Source organism: Toxorhynchites rutilus, chromosome 2, assembly GCF_029784135.1.
Source record: "Toxorhynchites rutilus septentrionalis strain SRP chromosome 2, ASM2978413v1, whole genome shotgun sequence".
Taxonomy (NCBI): Eukaryota; Metazoa; Arthropoda; class Insecta; order Diptera; family Culicidae; genus Toxorhynchites; species Toxorhynchites rutilus.
In genome coordinates, this window is record NC_073745.1 from 84,650,293 (window position 1) to 84,666,712 (window position 16,420).

A 16,420-nucleotide genomic window follows, 5' to 3' on the forward strand; every position below is an offset into this window, starting at 1 on the left:
ACAGCTCATTTAGATGAGCTGATATGATCAGAGCTGTTCATCATGATGAGCTGATTTGCACACCTCTACTGTGCTATGCTGCCTATGCTCAATTTGCATTGGATGGGATAGGGTTGCCAGAGCCCCGGGTTTGTCTGATTCGCTGTTGTTGGTTTCTCCACGTGATTACTATGGCAAACGCTCGGCGCGCTGTAGTTTGTTTGTTTTGTTGTCCTTCGCGCAAAGCAGAAATAAAGTTTCTCTGTGTTGAGTGCTGTTTACCTTTAAAATGCCCATGTAAAGACAATACTCTGAAGAAAACCCAAATTATGAATGGATCAATATGACGACAGTAAACTCAAGCAATGATAAATGCAACATCTACTTGGAAATTCTTTTTTTTTTCATTAAAAAATTGTGATTTCTAAAATGTTTGGTTTGAAGAAAATCGTTGAAAAACATAAAACAAATGGGCAATTTGAACGCCTTATGGTATTATTAGCAACTAGAGACTTGTCTTGATTACATGTGATTTTCATGAAGAAAAAGCATTTACTAGTTGCCTGAAAACACCCAAAATCGGACAAAGCAACATCATTTACCATAATATTCTCGTTCAACAATAACGGAACGCGAAACCCAATATGTTATCGCGAATTCCAATTCAACTAACAACGCCTACTAAAATCTTACGGTGAAACATATTTGGAATATTTTTTTTTAGTTTTTATTTATTGTCATTTTAAAAATTTCAATTTTTTCACGCCGTATATAAAAGGAAGGAAGGAAGTTCTAATTAGCAGGAACGGATAACGGAAATTTTTCCAGTTTGAAAGAAAAAAAAATGCACTCCTTGCGGTATATTACAACTAACAACTAATTACAACCTCATTTCCGTTTTCCAGGCAATGCCATCTGCGGTTAGCGGTGGCGGCGGTGGAAATCATACGGTCGGTGGAGGAGGAGGAGGGGGTGGCAATGGAAATAACATGAATCTCCCGACGAACGAAGACTGCGGCATACGGGACGTTTGGCGACACAATCTGGAGGAAGAATTCCGCACAATCCGACACATTGTACAGAAGTACCACTTCGTGGCGATGGATACCGAGTTTCCGGGCGTGGTGGCGCGTCCGGTGGGAGAATTCCGCTCGTCTGCCGACTACCAGTATCAGTTTTTGCGCTGCAACGTGGATCTGCTCCGGATCATTCAGCTTGGGCTGACATTTATGGATGACGAGGGGCGCACACCGCCCGGCTTCTCGACGTGGCAGTTCAACTTCAAGTTTAATCTGAACGAGGATATGTATGCGCAGGATTCGATCGATCTGCTGCAAAATTCAGGCATCCAGTTCAAGAAGCACGAGGAGGACGGCATCGATCCGTTGGATTTCGCCGAGTTACTGATGACGTCCGGAATTGTGCTGATGGATAACATTAACTGGCTCAGCTTCCATTCGGGGTACGATTTTGGATATTTGCTGAAGCTTTTGACGGATCAGAACTTGCCGGCGGAGGAAATCGATTTCTTCGAGCTGCTACGGATCTACTTCCCGACCATTTACGACGTCAAGTATTTGATGAAAAGTTGTAAGACACTGAAGGGAGGCCTGCAGGAGGTGGCCGACCAGTTGGAGTTACGTCGCGTCGGACCGCAGCATCAGGCCGGCTCAGATTCGCTGCTCACCGGGATGGCGTTCTTCAAGATGCGCGAGGTACATGGTTTTGGTTTTCTTAAAGCTAGCAATTGTAGTAAGGGCATTGACGATAGCCAGTCTGTAGAATGCTGTAGTCTAATGGGAGATAGTGGCATCAGTGTTGGTGATGCCATTGGTGGTGGTGTAGGTGGTGATGGAGGTGATAGTGGCGATATCAGTAATATTAATAATACTAGTGGCTTCGTCAGTTTTGAGTGTAGCTGTAGTGATAGCTTTGAAATCATGCTAAATCGGTCGCTTAACCATATAGATACCAAGTTGAAGACACACGTGAGGGGAGATTCGAGCGAGTAGATGAGTTTATTTATTGGCCATGCCATGCGATTATTATCAATTGTCTTATAGTTCCTATCATTGATGAGATTTGATCTAGCTAATTAACCATTAATATTTCGTACCTGCGAGTATAGAATACAGCAAATGAGTTTATTCCATTAATGTAGCGGTTGTTGCTCACACTGTTTGATTAGATTATGAATTGTTAAAATGAATTGAATTGTGAATTGTTTGTTACCTTAAAGGAAGGAAATATATACTTTTGAATTGAATGAAGGAAGAACGCAGATTCTCGTATCTTTTCATTACAATAAAAGCTGTTCGAAGAAATTTGCTAAACATATGACAATATGCCATGGAATAGTCCTCATTTGCTGTATACTATTGGCGAAAGAACCGAATATTTGAAGAGATCACTGACAATTTTGGATAGCCGCAGTCGTTCTGATGAAGTTTTGTGCTAACATTGAACCGGAACAGAGTTCAAATAGAATATTTGTTTCGCCCAGGCTATCGATCTCGTATTACCCACATTAGCGATGAATACCCCGACTTTTTTTTTATAATTTAATTAGGTATGAAACCGATTAGTTGCGTTCGACTTGAGTTTAGAAGGGAGACATATTTTCTTCAGGAAAAGGATGGGTTATATGGATATCGTAACCATGTTGATGATCACACTAAATTCGTAAACCTATTCTTATATCTACTATGTATTTGCATTTTTATTATTCTATTGTTAGTAAGAAGGGAACCGATTGCTCGCGAAGGAAGGAAATGAGGCTATAATGATACAAGGACAATCCCACACGAAGATCGACAGCTTTAAAGAAAACATATATTTTGGACATGTAATCAAGGTCTAACCGAGCCAACACATCTCTCACCGGTACATTGGGCTGCCTTTCTCGGGCCCGAAGGGAGTTGTCCAAATTCGACCTGGCGACAAGATACACCTCGTGCGACCAAACAACGTGTTCGTTGTCGTGATAACCTTGTCCACAAACGCAGAGATTGTTGTCGGCAAGATTGATACGAAAGAGTAGCGCGTCTAACGAACAGTGATTGGACATAAGTCGGGAGATGGATGTTTCGACTCAAATCCCAACATTTGATCCGCGGCTTGAGGTTAACCTTAGGGATAATCGAGTGAAACCACCGACCCAATTTAACCTCGTTTCATTTGAGCTGCCAGTTAACGATGGTATTTTTACGGACTAAAGAGTAAAATTAATTGAAAGCGATTGGACATTAATAAATATCGCCTTCAGGGGGTAGTGGAAACTTGGATAAATTAAAAAAAAATATTTCTGGCTTAAAATGTTTTCTGGAATGTCTACTTTACTGTAGTTTTTGTCCTAGGTTTGTCCGATGCTTTGTTTCAAAGTTATAAGCCAATTAGTGGACCTAAGTCTTTGCGTAAGAAGCGCGGATCCAATGTCCACGAATCCAAACTGGTGGAAGTTCTACCTCCGGAACGGTCCATTCGATTTCAATGAGATAGTTTTTCCCAGATTCTCCACAAAATTTCCTGTCATCGTACGTAGCCTTTTTTTGATATTTTGAGAAATAAAATTTTGGTTAGTGTTTTTATCTCGATTTTTGAGGCAAAAACGCAATTTTTTAACAAAAAAAATGTCGCAATTTCGTTAAAAATAAATATTTTGAAAAAATCCTACGTACGATGACAGGAAATTTATCCAAGATTACGTAAAAAAAATCAATGGTTGAAATCGGTCCACTAGAGAAACTTGTAGAACTCCCACCAGTTTACAAGGTTTTGGCTGCAAGAGTTCAACAAACCGGTTGCGGCTATTCAAGGTACAGTCCAATTGACACCAATTTATTTTTTGTTTGTTAAGTAATATATACCTAACAAAACTGTGATATCAGATTGATCATAGTAATTTGTTTTCTCATTGAAAAAAAACCGCGAAAATCACATACTTTTTGTGATGTTCATAGTGTACTACCCTCTTCAATCGCTCCTACTTTTGCTAATGAGTCAACCCTCTCATTAACCCGAATTGAGCAATGTGAAGGGACCCAGGCAACAGTAATGACATAACAACATCTGGATAAAGCACCCAAAAACTTCTAGTATCTTCTCAAGGAAGTGCGGCGAGTGCTTTTCCGGCCTCACTGAACGCATAGCTTCGACAGAGCAAAGACTATCCGTTTCAATGTAATAGTGTTCAACAGGTCGTGAGGCGACGAGGTCGTGGGCTGTCCAGCGCCCGGTGTATCATTGCCAATTCCGCAGTATACACTAAGCGAGGAAACTGAAGACTGTGGAAGGAGCTGAAAATTTCGTTGAACACTCAAAATCCTGTAGACTCGTTCATAGAGGACCCATCAGTAAAGTGCATATTGAAGTATGACTAGTGTAGCTGTCCTTGAAACCAAGCTATTGAAATAAAAAAAAATCAGTATATAAGCGGATGCCCGCTCGGAAATCCACTCAGCTACAATTGTACAGCGGTTAGAGCATGTGATCGCTGCTACAAGATTGATGTGGCGAAGCTAACATCGTTCACCAAGAAAGCGCTGATGAACGATGTCACCACCAAGAGCCTGTTTGTGCAAATGAAGGGCATGGATGCATCGTGTTCTTTCAAGCTTCCCCTCAAGATCAAAGAGGAGTCCACCGGAGAGAAGAATGGTACCGCTAAGAAGGTGGCCAACGAGAACTTCAGCATTGAAAAAGGTTTCAGCTTAACTTTTTTCGTTTGGTGGTCATCGAGTCAGCATCGATTGGCGGCGGGTGTCGAGCGTCAAGCGAGAAGACAGCTGCCAAGTAGGATACCGACACGATGTCATCCCTGCTGGCAAATAATCTGCCGCTTTTACCGGGGAGAAGAAAACAGCTACCGCTGCTATCGTCACATATCACATATCTTAGCCGTCTAAAACGCCGCAAAAATGCTTGCCTTCGCGCTTATCACTCAATCAGAAGTGCTTACAATTGTCATCTTTTCAAATTGGCTAGTCGGGAATATAAAACCCTCAACAAAGTGCTATACTTTAACTATGTGCGTAACACAGAACGTAATATTTATGGCAACCCTAAGCATTTTTGGCGATTTGTTAATAATAAACGCAAGGAGAATGGCTTGCCGTCGACTATGTTCCTAAATGATGAAGTGGCGTCTTCCACCTGTAGTAAATGTGCTTTGTTTGCGAAATACTTTTTGAGTGTATTCAGCATGGAATCAATACCACCTGATAATGCTTTGCGTTACGTTGCTAGCGACGGATTTTCAGTCGGAACTCTTTCCGTTGTTGCAGAGGATGTTGCTTGTGCGATTTCCAAAATGAAACAATCTTATTGTCCTGGGCCTGATGGTATTCCTGCTGCTTTATTGAAAAAATGTTGTGAAACACTAAAATCTCCGGTCGCTACAATATTCAACATATCTTTACGAAAGAACAAGTTTCCTGAAAGTTGGAAATCATCATTTATGTTCCCTGTGTTTAAAAAAGGAGTTAAGCATAGTGTGGAGAACTATCGTGGAATCACTTCCCTGTGCCCTGCTCTAAGGTGCTTGAGGCCATTGTTTATGATCATTCACTGTTTCGGGTGAAAAGCTACATTTCTACTGCACAACATGGGTTTTACCCTGGTCGTTTAGTTTCAACAAATTTATTGGAATTTACATCGCTATGCTTGCGTACTATGGAACAGGGTAATCAGATCGACACTATTTATACCGATCTGAAAGCGGCATTTGATCGTGTTGATCATGGAATTTTGCTTGCCAAACTCAACAAATTAGGAGCATCATCTAGTTTGCTTTCGTGGCTAAGCACATATCTACGCGGTCGCAAAATTTCCGTGAGAGTGGGTTCCTCCCAATCGAGGTGGTTCCAGAATGGTTCCGGAGTACCGCAAGGTAGCATCTTAGGACCTTTGCTATTCTCGCTGTTCGTTAACGACATCACCCGACTATTGCCTCATGGAACAAGGTTATTCTACGCTGACGACGTAAAAATTTATCTGCCAATTGAGACCACCAGAGACTGTTTGAGACTTCAAAGCTTGATTGATTTATTTGCGGAATGGTGCAGCTTTAATCATATGACAATCAGCAATGGCTCGTTACTCCAGCGAAGTGATAACGTGACGGACCTAGGTGTTGTTTTGGACAGCCCAATGTCGTTTAGACAACATTATACATTCATCATCAATAAAGCGTACCGTCAGCTCGGAACAATCTTTCGATTAGGTAGAGAATTTTGCGATCCTGGCACTTTACGAACTCTCTATTGCTCATTAGTTCGTTCCATCCTTGAGACAAGCTGTGTTGTTTGGAATCCGCATTATGAGTACTGGATACTTCGAAATTGAAAGGATACAAAAGTGCTTCATTCGTAGAATTTGCCGCATGCTGCCTTGGAGAAATTATGATAATTTGCCACCTTATGAGGATCTTTGTCAGCTAGTTGGTATAGCTCCTCTCGAGCAGCGACGCAAGGATATTACCGTTAAGACCGTCCATAAAATCCTATCGGGATGCTTTGATTGCCCTGCTGTTCTGTCGCGACTTCAGCTGTACTGCCCTCTTCGGCCTCGACGGAACCAACATCTGCTACGGGTTGATGCGCATCGCACTAATTATGGTCTTCAAGAACCTATTCGTCAGATGGCGTTAGAATATAAACGTCGTGGAAACTTATTGTCCTTTTAGAATATTTTGTGTGCAACTGTGAAATGTATGCGTAGTATAGTATTGTCATAATTGTTATCCATCTTTGTTATTCGCCTAGTTTTTATGTCATTTTATTTTGTATACCATTGTTAAAAGATATTGGGTTTTTATGCCGCTTTGAGTTCGAATTTAACGTTTGCTCAAGGTGGCTTTTCCCAATCTAAGTTCCTTTTTTTACCATTAAGACTTATTGTCGGATGGTTTCGAATAATAAATAAAAAAAATTACGCACAACACGAGGAATTTTGCTTTCAGCAAATCAAATCCAGTTCTTCTTAGAATTCACAATTCGACAACTGACAGCGTAGCGAAGACATTGTTTCCGGTTAACGTACTCAGGGAGCAAAAGTGACTCGAAGTCGGACGGTCTCCTGTTTTAATTAATTCACACGTCAGACTTATTTCGGTTATCACCCCTGAGATTTCTACGTTAAGGAAAGGTACGTACACGCGATGTTAGCCTGCTTCCGGTCAGCCACGACGTGAACGCAAAAAAATCAAAAACTATTCATTTTTGAGCCATTTTCGTGTTAACAACTCCAAATTTAGAGCAACAAGAGCAAGTTTCCCGACATTGAAAAACAGTCAATTTGTTGAAGCATTCAATACATATGAACTATTTAGGAGCTGCTAAGTCTAATCATTGCTGAGTCTAATGACATTGCAACAAGGTAAAATAGTAAATCTTTCCTTGCTATTTTCAGTTTGAAAGGCTAAAGTACGAGTGGGAAGACACTTTCAAAAAAGACCCGATTCGTCTGCATTATAAACTTGCTCAGGTGATAGATCTTCAGACAATAAAAAGTCTTCAAAGTCACGTTAAAACTCCTCAGCTGCTTGATGATCTCCGCTCCGCTAATTCCATGACGTTACTTAAAACAATATAAACAATCACACGATGTATCAAAGTTTCGTTCTAGTCCTAGCAAATCGAAAAAGGTTTTTGCTTTGGCTGCAATGCTATCCATTCCGCCAAGGCCGCATCAAGTTCATAGTAGGTGGATTTCTTCATTGTTTTCCGATTTTTTTTATTCCGGAAGCACTGTCCGACATTGATGCAAAACTCAGCAGTTTGTCTTTTTGCTTTAAAATGTCTCGCACCAATCCCGCTTCCCGCTTGTCTGCTTCTCCAATCCCGCAATCCAAGCACCTCTGCTTCCTTGAAGCTCCATTTTCAGTTTTAGAAATCATTTCTAGTTTTTGTACAACTGTTAACACAACTTTTTTTCGTTTTTCGGCCTTTTTTATACGAGGAACTAACGAAACAGTACACTTGAGCACTGAGAACGCTTATGTGAACCAGTAAATTGGCAATCAGAAAAGTATAGTGTAAAAGGCTACCGTGAATGCTGTCTTACATCGTAGATGGGGAAAGCTACTTACCTCCCCTTCTCAGACCACATTCTGCGCAGAAGAAAAAGTAAGTCGACTTTCAGAATAGTGCGAGTATCTTTAACCCGACTACTGTTGTTTGAAGTCACTCACGGTGCAGAACAGGACTCTGCATAGTCATAGTCAACTGAGGATAGTCAGATGACTATCTGACTGACTATATCCCTATTCAGTTAGTAATGAGTTTTGGCTTCTACACGCAGTTTCTCCGCCAAAACGACTACACAGTCAGTCGGGCGTTAAGTCGCTTTCTCCCTCTACCAACTCGACTATATCATTTCATTCTTCCCAGTCAAATTGTCCTCATTGCATTTTGAAGTGAATTCCCCCAAAACGTATCCGTTCCTCTCTTTCTCTCTCCCATGTACGTGTGCATGCATCGATGTTTGAGTTCAATGTGGTTTGACATACGCTACAGGTGAGCTCGTTTTTTTTTGTATCGTACATGAACATTACTTACACGTATAAAATAGCGTGCAGTGTGTGTGCGCTATTTTGCACACTATTTACTAATACTAACGCGAGGACCTTTATAGCATGTTTGATAAATGTCTATGTTCGTTGGTTTGAGTTCAAGATGGGTAGACAATAAACCGTCCATCGATGGGGTAACTTCTTTTCTGCATCAGAAATCATGTTTTCGTTCCGCTTTATATGGACGTAAAATAAGATTGCGTTCGTTGGTATAAAACTAGTGTCAGGGGAAAATGAAAGTGTGGATTGAAGTCAGCTGTGTGAAGAGGCAGATTTGTGTTCATTAGTCGCGTCAGTTAAAATAACCACTGACTGGACTAGTTCACCAGTCATCCTCGCTAGTCAACGCTAGTCAATTCATTTTCTAGTCAAGTCACTTTTTGTTGGCGGTGACTGCCGAAGGAGTTCTAGTAGAAGCGAAGCTACGGAGAGTAGAGTCACAGTTTTTCACTTTCGAAGATTTCGGGCCGTGGTGCAGAATAAGGTATGGGAGTATGAAGGCCATAAACAAAACAAAAGAGCAAGTATGCCATTCAAAGTCAAATTCCAGGAAGGCATATAGAATGACGATGCGCCAGTTATTTTCAACGTTAGAATTATAGGACATATTGCACTTTCCTTGTTGTTGGCGTTCATAATGGGTTTTTTTATTTGTAGATTAATTTTTTTTCATTGTGAGTTTTGCCTCCGCGAATCATCCGCTCGCGAATAATCGTGGATCCACTGTATTGTTTTCTTACCATTTCAATGTAGTGAAGCTGTAGATTTTTTGGAAAAAATATAAATGATCAAAAGATCACTGCAAAATTATATCAATGGCGAAAACTTCAACTCTATGGGGCTGTCCACATACCACGTGGTCAACTTTAGGGGGAGAGGGGGGGGGTTTACGAGACTGTCCACGCTTGTCCATGGTGAGGGGGCAGGGGGAGAGATAATTTTCACGTGGGCACGTAAAATGTTTTACGTGCAGTTGCTGGTACTGTGTAAAGAGGCTCTGAGAATGCCGGTCGGACATCCATACTTCTCTCAGATCGTTGATCTTCTTCGTTCAAATCTATATTCCGTTTTCCGTTCTTGTTGCAAATCGTGACAACAATTTTGAATGGGAAAATCTTTGAAACCATTAGCTACTCTCAGAGTCGGTCTTTCCTCGAAGAAAGTTATGCTCTGTGTCTGGTGGAATTGGGAAAGAATTCTGTGTTATAAACTTCCATAAACCAATCAGTCGATAAATTACAATAAATATTGCTCGCAACAGGACGAATCGAGGCCAGGGATCCGTTCAGTATTAATCAATATGATGGGCGGCGTGTTGAACCAGAGTAACGTAAGGCCTCATATCTCCTTGACATTCCGGCAAATAATTTTGGAGTTTGGCTGGAATGCGCTATTCCACTCATCGTGATCACCGGATATAGAACCATCAGATTATTACTTATACAGATCACTTCCCAATTTTAAAAAGGAAACCCCGGTCTGGAATGTCGAAAAAATGGAATTTTTGTTTTTTTTTTGCATTTTTGAGAAGCATATGCCCTCAGTAATGTTGTCATAAAAGGATTTCGAGATATTTGAATTCGTTGGAAAGTAACATCCAAAAGTATGAAGTCACCTCAAAGGATACAGTATTGCTCATGTTCTTTGAACGCGTTTCTCTCGAAAACAGTTTTTTTTCAACTTTTTTTCAACGTTTTGGCTGAAATTTTTTATCAGCAAGTAAATATGAACTATCTAAAGCGCTACATAGCCGTTTTTTTTATATCTCATTGTTTCTTCTTATAAACAGAAATTTTTCATAAAAAATAACTAATTTTTTTTAACAAAAATGGGCGCCATTTTGGAAATTTTTTGAGTTTTTAAAAATCTTTATGTAACGTTTTAGGTATTGTCCTAATGTTTCAAAATATTCTTTGGAATTTGTTCTGCGACCTCCGTTGTTTCAGAACCGATACCACCAGCAAGGTACCGATTTTCAGACAGCATCTACGCATCCAACTGTCTAAAGCGTAATAATCATTATTCGTGCGCTCAAAAAATGGAAAATACGTCTTCAAATATACCTCAAACGATAACCAAAATACCCGAACACTTCACTTTATTCCTAACATCCGAAAAAATTCACGAAAGTTCATTATTTTCCGAACTTCCAGACAGGGGTCTCCCTTTAAGCGCATGAACTGCGACTCTTTGGATAGTATAAAAAACACAATGATAGTTTTTTGACAAAAGATTGTGGAACAAACCGGTAGAAAATATATATTTAAGTTTTTCCTTAAAACCGGAGCGAGCTTTCCGACCAGCCAAATATTTCCCAAGAAATTACAGAGGAACACGACTCAGCCTAGTTTTGTGTTCTGTAAAGGCTACCAAATAGCATATACTAATTCCAAAATTATCTCAATGAAATGATGGATCTGCGGATCAGCTAAGTGAATGGGCTCTGAAATTGGCAATGCTGTAAGGAAATTCATTCTATGCAGAGAATGTGCGTGATGCAGCTTGTTTGAGAGTTACAATGTAGAACGGCTCGACAAACATGTGGGCGAATCTATCAAACTCACATACTGTAGCATTTTTAGATTATAAACTAGCGTGAGTTTGAAGAAAGTTTGCTTTGTGATCTTGGAATATTGGTAAAACGGGAAATTCATTAGCCGAAATGACTGAAAATTTTTTTACACACAAAAGCTAGCCGAAGACAACATAAATGGAATTCGGAACAAACTGAAGAGCGATACAAAAAACTTCCCGGCTAATGTTGTAAGTCCAATAATAAAGAACAAGTCGCTACTATGGCATTGTGCACTAAAAAAATGTATTTACAAAGCCAATTTCCCCAGGTACCTTGGTTTTTATGGTTGTGTTAGGGAACACCAGTCGATGGGAAAAAAAGTTCCCCCAACTAGTATGTATTTGTAATGCCAATTCCCCCAGGTACCTTGGGTCTGATGGCTGTGTTTGGGAAACCGTGAGTCGGGCCAATTAAAACGGAGAAGTTAGGGCGTTTAGATAGCACTTCACATTTTACAGTTAATCAATTGCTTATCTAAGGGAAATAACCATATATTGCCACCAACATTTTATGCTGAACGGGCAATGGCAACTATATTGCCACTAGAAATGAGCAAACCGTTCACGAACGGTACGAAAGAACTAGTTCGCCGAAAAGAGTGAACGAACGGTTGTTCTTTTTCAAAGAACGGTAGTTCTCCCCACGAACTGATTGCGAGCGAACGGTTTGTGAACGAACTGATTCCGAAAGAACGGTTTGCGAGTGAACTGTTTGAGAGTGAACTGTTTGTCAACAAACTGTTTGCGAGTGAACTGTATGGGAAAGAACTGATTGAGAGTGAACTGTTTGAGAACGAAGTGTTTGCAGGCGAACTGTTTGCGAACGAACGAGTGCAGCTGAACTGATTGGTGCTGGACGGAATGGATAAATATCAGAGATCGAAATACTCGCCGATTTGTGACGAAAAACAACCATTTTCACCCACAGAGAAACATAGCTGAAAATATAGGAGGCGAGAGAATATTATACGCTCACTTCGATTCTCGCGAGAAACGCAGAGCCGATTTTTATTTTTCGGTGAGTTATGATTGCCGAAAAATGGTCTCGATTTCAGTGACTCCTTGATGCCGATAATGGTTTTTCACTTCTTCAGTACAGCTGAAAACATGCGGCAATATTGGGTTTCATCGTGAAGTGAACATGAGATGGATTAATATTTGTACAATTCACACGCTGTCCAAATGCAGATCGTTTGGACGCTGCTCTAACAGACTAATGTTGGTAAAGTTAGCTTTGATTTTTCGCTCCATATTTTCAGTACCAAATGAGAGACGAAAAAGCATTCTCGTTGAACTTCCGAGATAGAGATTTTCGACATCTCTTTCTCTCTGAAAAAGAATATTCGGTGAAAAGGAAGAGACGAAAATATCAACAATACACAGTTCATCGAAAACTAGATTGATTGAATGAATATTTATCGCGCAGCCGAACGAGAATTTCGATCTCTGATAAATATAACGAGAGCGCTTGTGAGAAAAATAAAACGATATTGTCATTCATAAGCAAAATGCATGTAACGCAGGGTTTATTTTGTTTATGTATACTCAATTTTGGGGTAAAAATTAAATTTGATTTTCGTAGTTTTAAAAGCAAAACTATATATTTTCAATTCCATGTATTCTTTCAATTCTGCGTAACATTCATATATTTCCTGATTTTCAGAAAAAAATCTGGGGGAAGCTGGGGCGATTCATGAATTAGGTAAACATAAAATCTTATAGTGAGGGCAAAGTTTTTTCGTTTCAATTCATTGTTTGTTATTTGTTAATTAGTGAAAATCGCTGCTGATTTTTTTTCCCCTGAATGAACATTATGAAATATTATCTTACATGGAACCTGTGTGTTGTCCAAAAATAGAATATGAAAAATTGCATATATTTTGTGCGTATCAAATTATTACATAAACTTTGGACGACCGATAAACATATTTTCACATACAGTTTGCGACTTTTAAAGAAGCAGCTTATCTTTCCCCACTAAATTTCAAAAATATAAATTCCATACGTACACTATCCAGTCCAACGATATCAATCAATAGCTGTCTATTGATGTTGGGTTTCAGCTAACATATTATGCTGTTTTTAATACCGCTGGATGAAAGAGCGAAAGAACGGTTCAAAAGAACTGAATCATTTAGATGAACGGTTAATGAGTGAACCGTTCATCAAAGTGAACTGTTTTGCCCATCTCTAATTGCCACCAATTTTTTTCAATGTTTTAACTGTTTTTCGAATTGAAATTTTTTTTCGTGTATTTTAGCATGTAAACATGCTGTATTGTAGTTTACGTTGATTACATGCCTAGTTCTCACGGCCCGTTAAAGGATTAAATGAACAATGCTTGTTAGATGAAGGTGTTTTTGTATACTATAACAGTTAATAAGAGACTGAAACAACATGTCAAAGATTCTGAATCAAAGCAGCAGAATGTATCCATAAAACAAACGTTTAAAAAAATCATAACAAAAAAACGATGTGATGATGTGAACTTAAGATCTTCAGTATGGAATATGTCCACCGTGAGCCTCAATCATCTTTTGAAGACGTTTGGACATGCTCTCCACACATGATTCTTCAGATGTTGTGCGTTATTCTCCTTCCAGGCTGTCGATAACGCTGTAAGTGCGTGTCCTTGTTCATTACGCCAGTTTTGTCACCTTATTGTCCAGAACAGCTCACAGATTTTCAATAGGGTTCAAATCCCAATTTTGAGCAGGTCATTCCTGAACTTTAATCCGCTTAGACTTGAAAAACCTTCATCTTTTTATAGTATGTTGAGGATCATTGTCCTGTTGGAAAATGTATCCTTTGTCAACGCTGGTTTTTGCAACGGATCTACGAAGATTTTCATTTATGGTGTCAATGAAAGCGTCAGCTGTCATTATCCTGTTTTGATTATCGTCGTCAGCTGTCATTATCCTTTTTTGATTATCGTCGTCAGCTGTCATTATCCCGGCTCAGGCAAAGCAGCTCCAGACCATGATGTTTCCGATATTTCGAATGGTTACCGATGAATCTTTCTTGATTTCTCGGATGGTCATTAAATCAATGCGACGGTCTGTTTTACGCACAACTTCTCTACGCGTTCTCTCAGCCACAGATCCGAGCTTATGGCCGTTTGCCCAAAATTTCCTGTACAGGTGAACCGAACGTGAATGGCGCGTACAACTAGTTATAACTTAAGGCAACACCAACGTCAAGGGATGCGTCAATGTTTTGGTACAAGATATCGTGAGTTTTCCAGTGGATTTTTTCCATGTCATACCTGTTTTAACCAAAAAACCAAATCCAACCAAACCAGAACTTGAAAAATTGCGAATTAAATTGCAATTATTCAATGCTGTTCAATAACGGTTGATATGAACTTCCATTTGAGTGGTTACCTTAATTATCATCCACATATTTCCATCTATGAAAAAGTTCATGAATTCGGGTGGATTTTTCTCGTTGTGGGTCACTGTATATACGTTCGGTGGGTTCGAGCTTACGAAGACGAATCAAATACCCACATATTCTTGGTTTAACAGTAGAACTAATGTGCTTTTCCCATTGCACTTCTTTCAGATTTTCTTCGAAGACGAGATCGACAACGAAAAGTACTGCGGCCACCTATACGGTTTGGGAACTTCGTTTTCCGGAAACAACGCGAGCTCTACACTGAACAACACTGCGCTCGTCACAGGCTCGACCATGGGCTCTGGCCCAGGAGGTGGAGTTAGTGGCAACACCAACAACAATGGTGGCACCACTAACAGTAATAACAGTAATAACAACAACATCCCAACCAGTAACAACTATCACGACAATGGCGAAACCAACGCAGCATCATGATTGCGTCTGGTGATCCGCTAGAAACAACACATTAAATTAGCAAAAACACATGCAACAGTTTGAAACGCAGCAGAAGAGTAAGGATACACACTTTAGAACTCAAACAAAAAAATATAACGAGCAAGAACTATTCTCTTTAAAGAAAACAAATATTTATTACTATTGATCTATCGTAATTATAACGACACAGCAAGAAAACAAAAGATTATTTCGAAACATACATCTCGAAACGGCACGGAACAAACGTTCATCTAATTTTAGGCGAAGAGAAATATACATTTCTATTTTACATCTCTTCCCTGTTTGTTGCGATGTGAGATATTGTTTTTTTTTGTTTTGACAAAGGAGTAATGATTTTATTTTTTATGACAAGCATTTGAAGCCACCACTGATTTTGTTTTGTTTTCCTGTTTTCAATGACAAACGACAAAAAAAAAACAAACGAACGAATTACTTTTCGTATATTTTTCACAATTTTCACTATTCAAACAATTCAAAATAAAAGTTAGAGAGACGCTCTTATCATACCAGACGAACACGAGAGAACGAAGAAAGTATGTTGTAAACGTTATCAGATAGGTGCGTTTCGATTAAAATTAAAAGAAAGAGAGTGTAGGGACTTTTGTTTGTTTTGTGAACACAGGCTAGCAGGCTGGGCACTTCTAGGACCGACGAAATAAAAATATCAAAAACATGTATTTATTACTGAAAACATCGTTTTTTAGCTTCATTCAATTTAAAGCGAAACAACAAGTTATAATAGAGGGTAAAAGCTGCGTTGATTTTTTTTTTCAGTAGATGAAAGGCCCATCCATCAACAATGTGGACCTATTTGGGAGGCGTCAGCACTTTGCGGCAAGAAATACACGGAAAAATATACAAGAAAAAAAACAAACAAAAAAAAAACAAAGGGGTTAACATCTGATCAAATCCGATGTGGAATGAAAGATTGGCGAGGGATCAAGAATGTGTGGATGTGGGTGTGTAAGGCACATAGAAAGGGTTGCTTTCGGGACAACTAAAAAGCCAGGAAACAAATTTCATCTAATGGAAGAACTTTTTCCGATGCAAATTGGAGTTCGAGCAAAAAAAGAGAGCGGAAAAACTTTGGAAGAAGTAATACACAAAATACAACAAACAATAAAGCATCAATTGATGAAGCAAATATATATTGGAATAAAATGTTTTATTAATTCACAATTTATTAGTTTGATGTTTTTTTCTTATTCCAGTCGATGTTAATTGCATGTTATTCAATAATCATTCATTTAGTGCTTATCATAGAGCTTTGTTACAACAACTTCGGGAAAGGTGGCGCAGAATATACCAAAATTCGTTTGAATTTGAAACTTCACAATCCGTTGAAGATCGACTTTTGCATTCTACACTTCACACAAAAATCCTCGGTCGAAAACTACCAAATACATTTGGTAATGCAAAATTAGTAGAATGTACAAATTTTTTGTA

At 39.3% G+C, this 16,420-nt stretch overlaps 1 protein-coding gene across 2 annotated transcripts in view; it reads left to right on the forward strand.

The window, feature by feature from the left end:
- Positions 1-16,157, forward strand: part of LOC129768258 (CCR4-NOT transcription complex subunit 7) — a 29,025-nt gene extending 12,868 nt beyond the window's left edge. For both annotated transcript variants that reach the window (XM_055769769.1, XM_055769770.1), the window contains 2 exons: positions 885-1,694; positions 14,687-16,157. In XM_055769769.1, the coding sequence (XP_055625744.1) occupies positions 888-1,694; positions 14,687-14,953 (1,074 nt within the window). In that variant the 5' untranslated portion in view covers positions 885-887 and the 3' untranslated portion in view covers positions 14,954-16,157. The remainder of the gene's footprint in view (positions 1-884; positions 1,695-14,686) is intronic.
- The last annotated feature ends 263 nt before the right edge of the window (positions 16,158-16,420 follow it).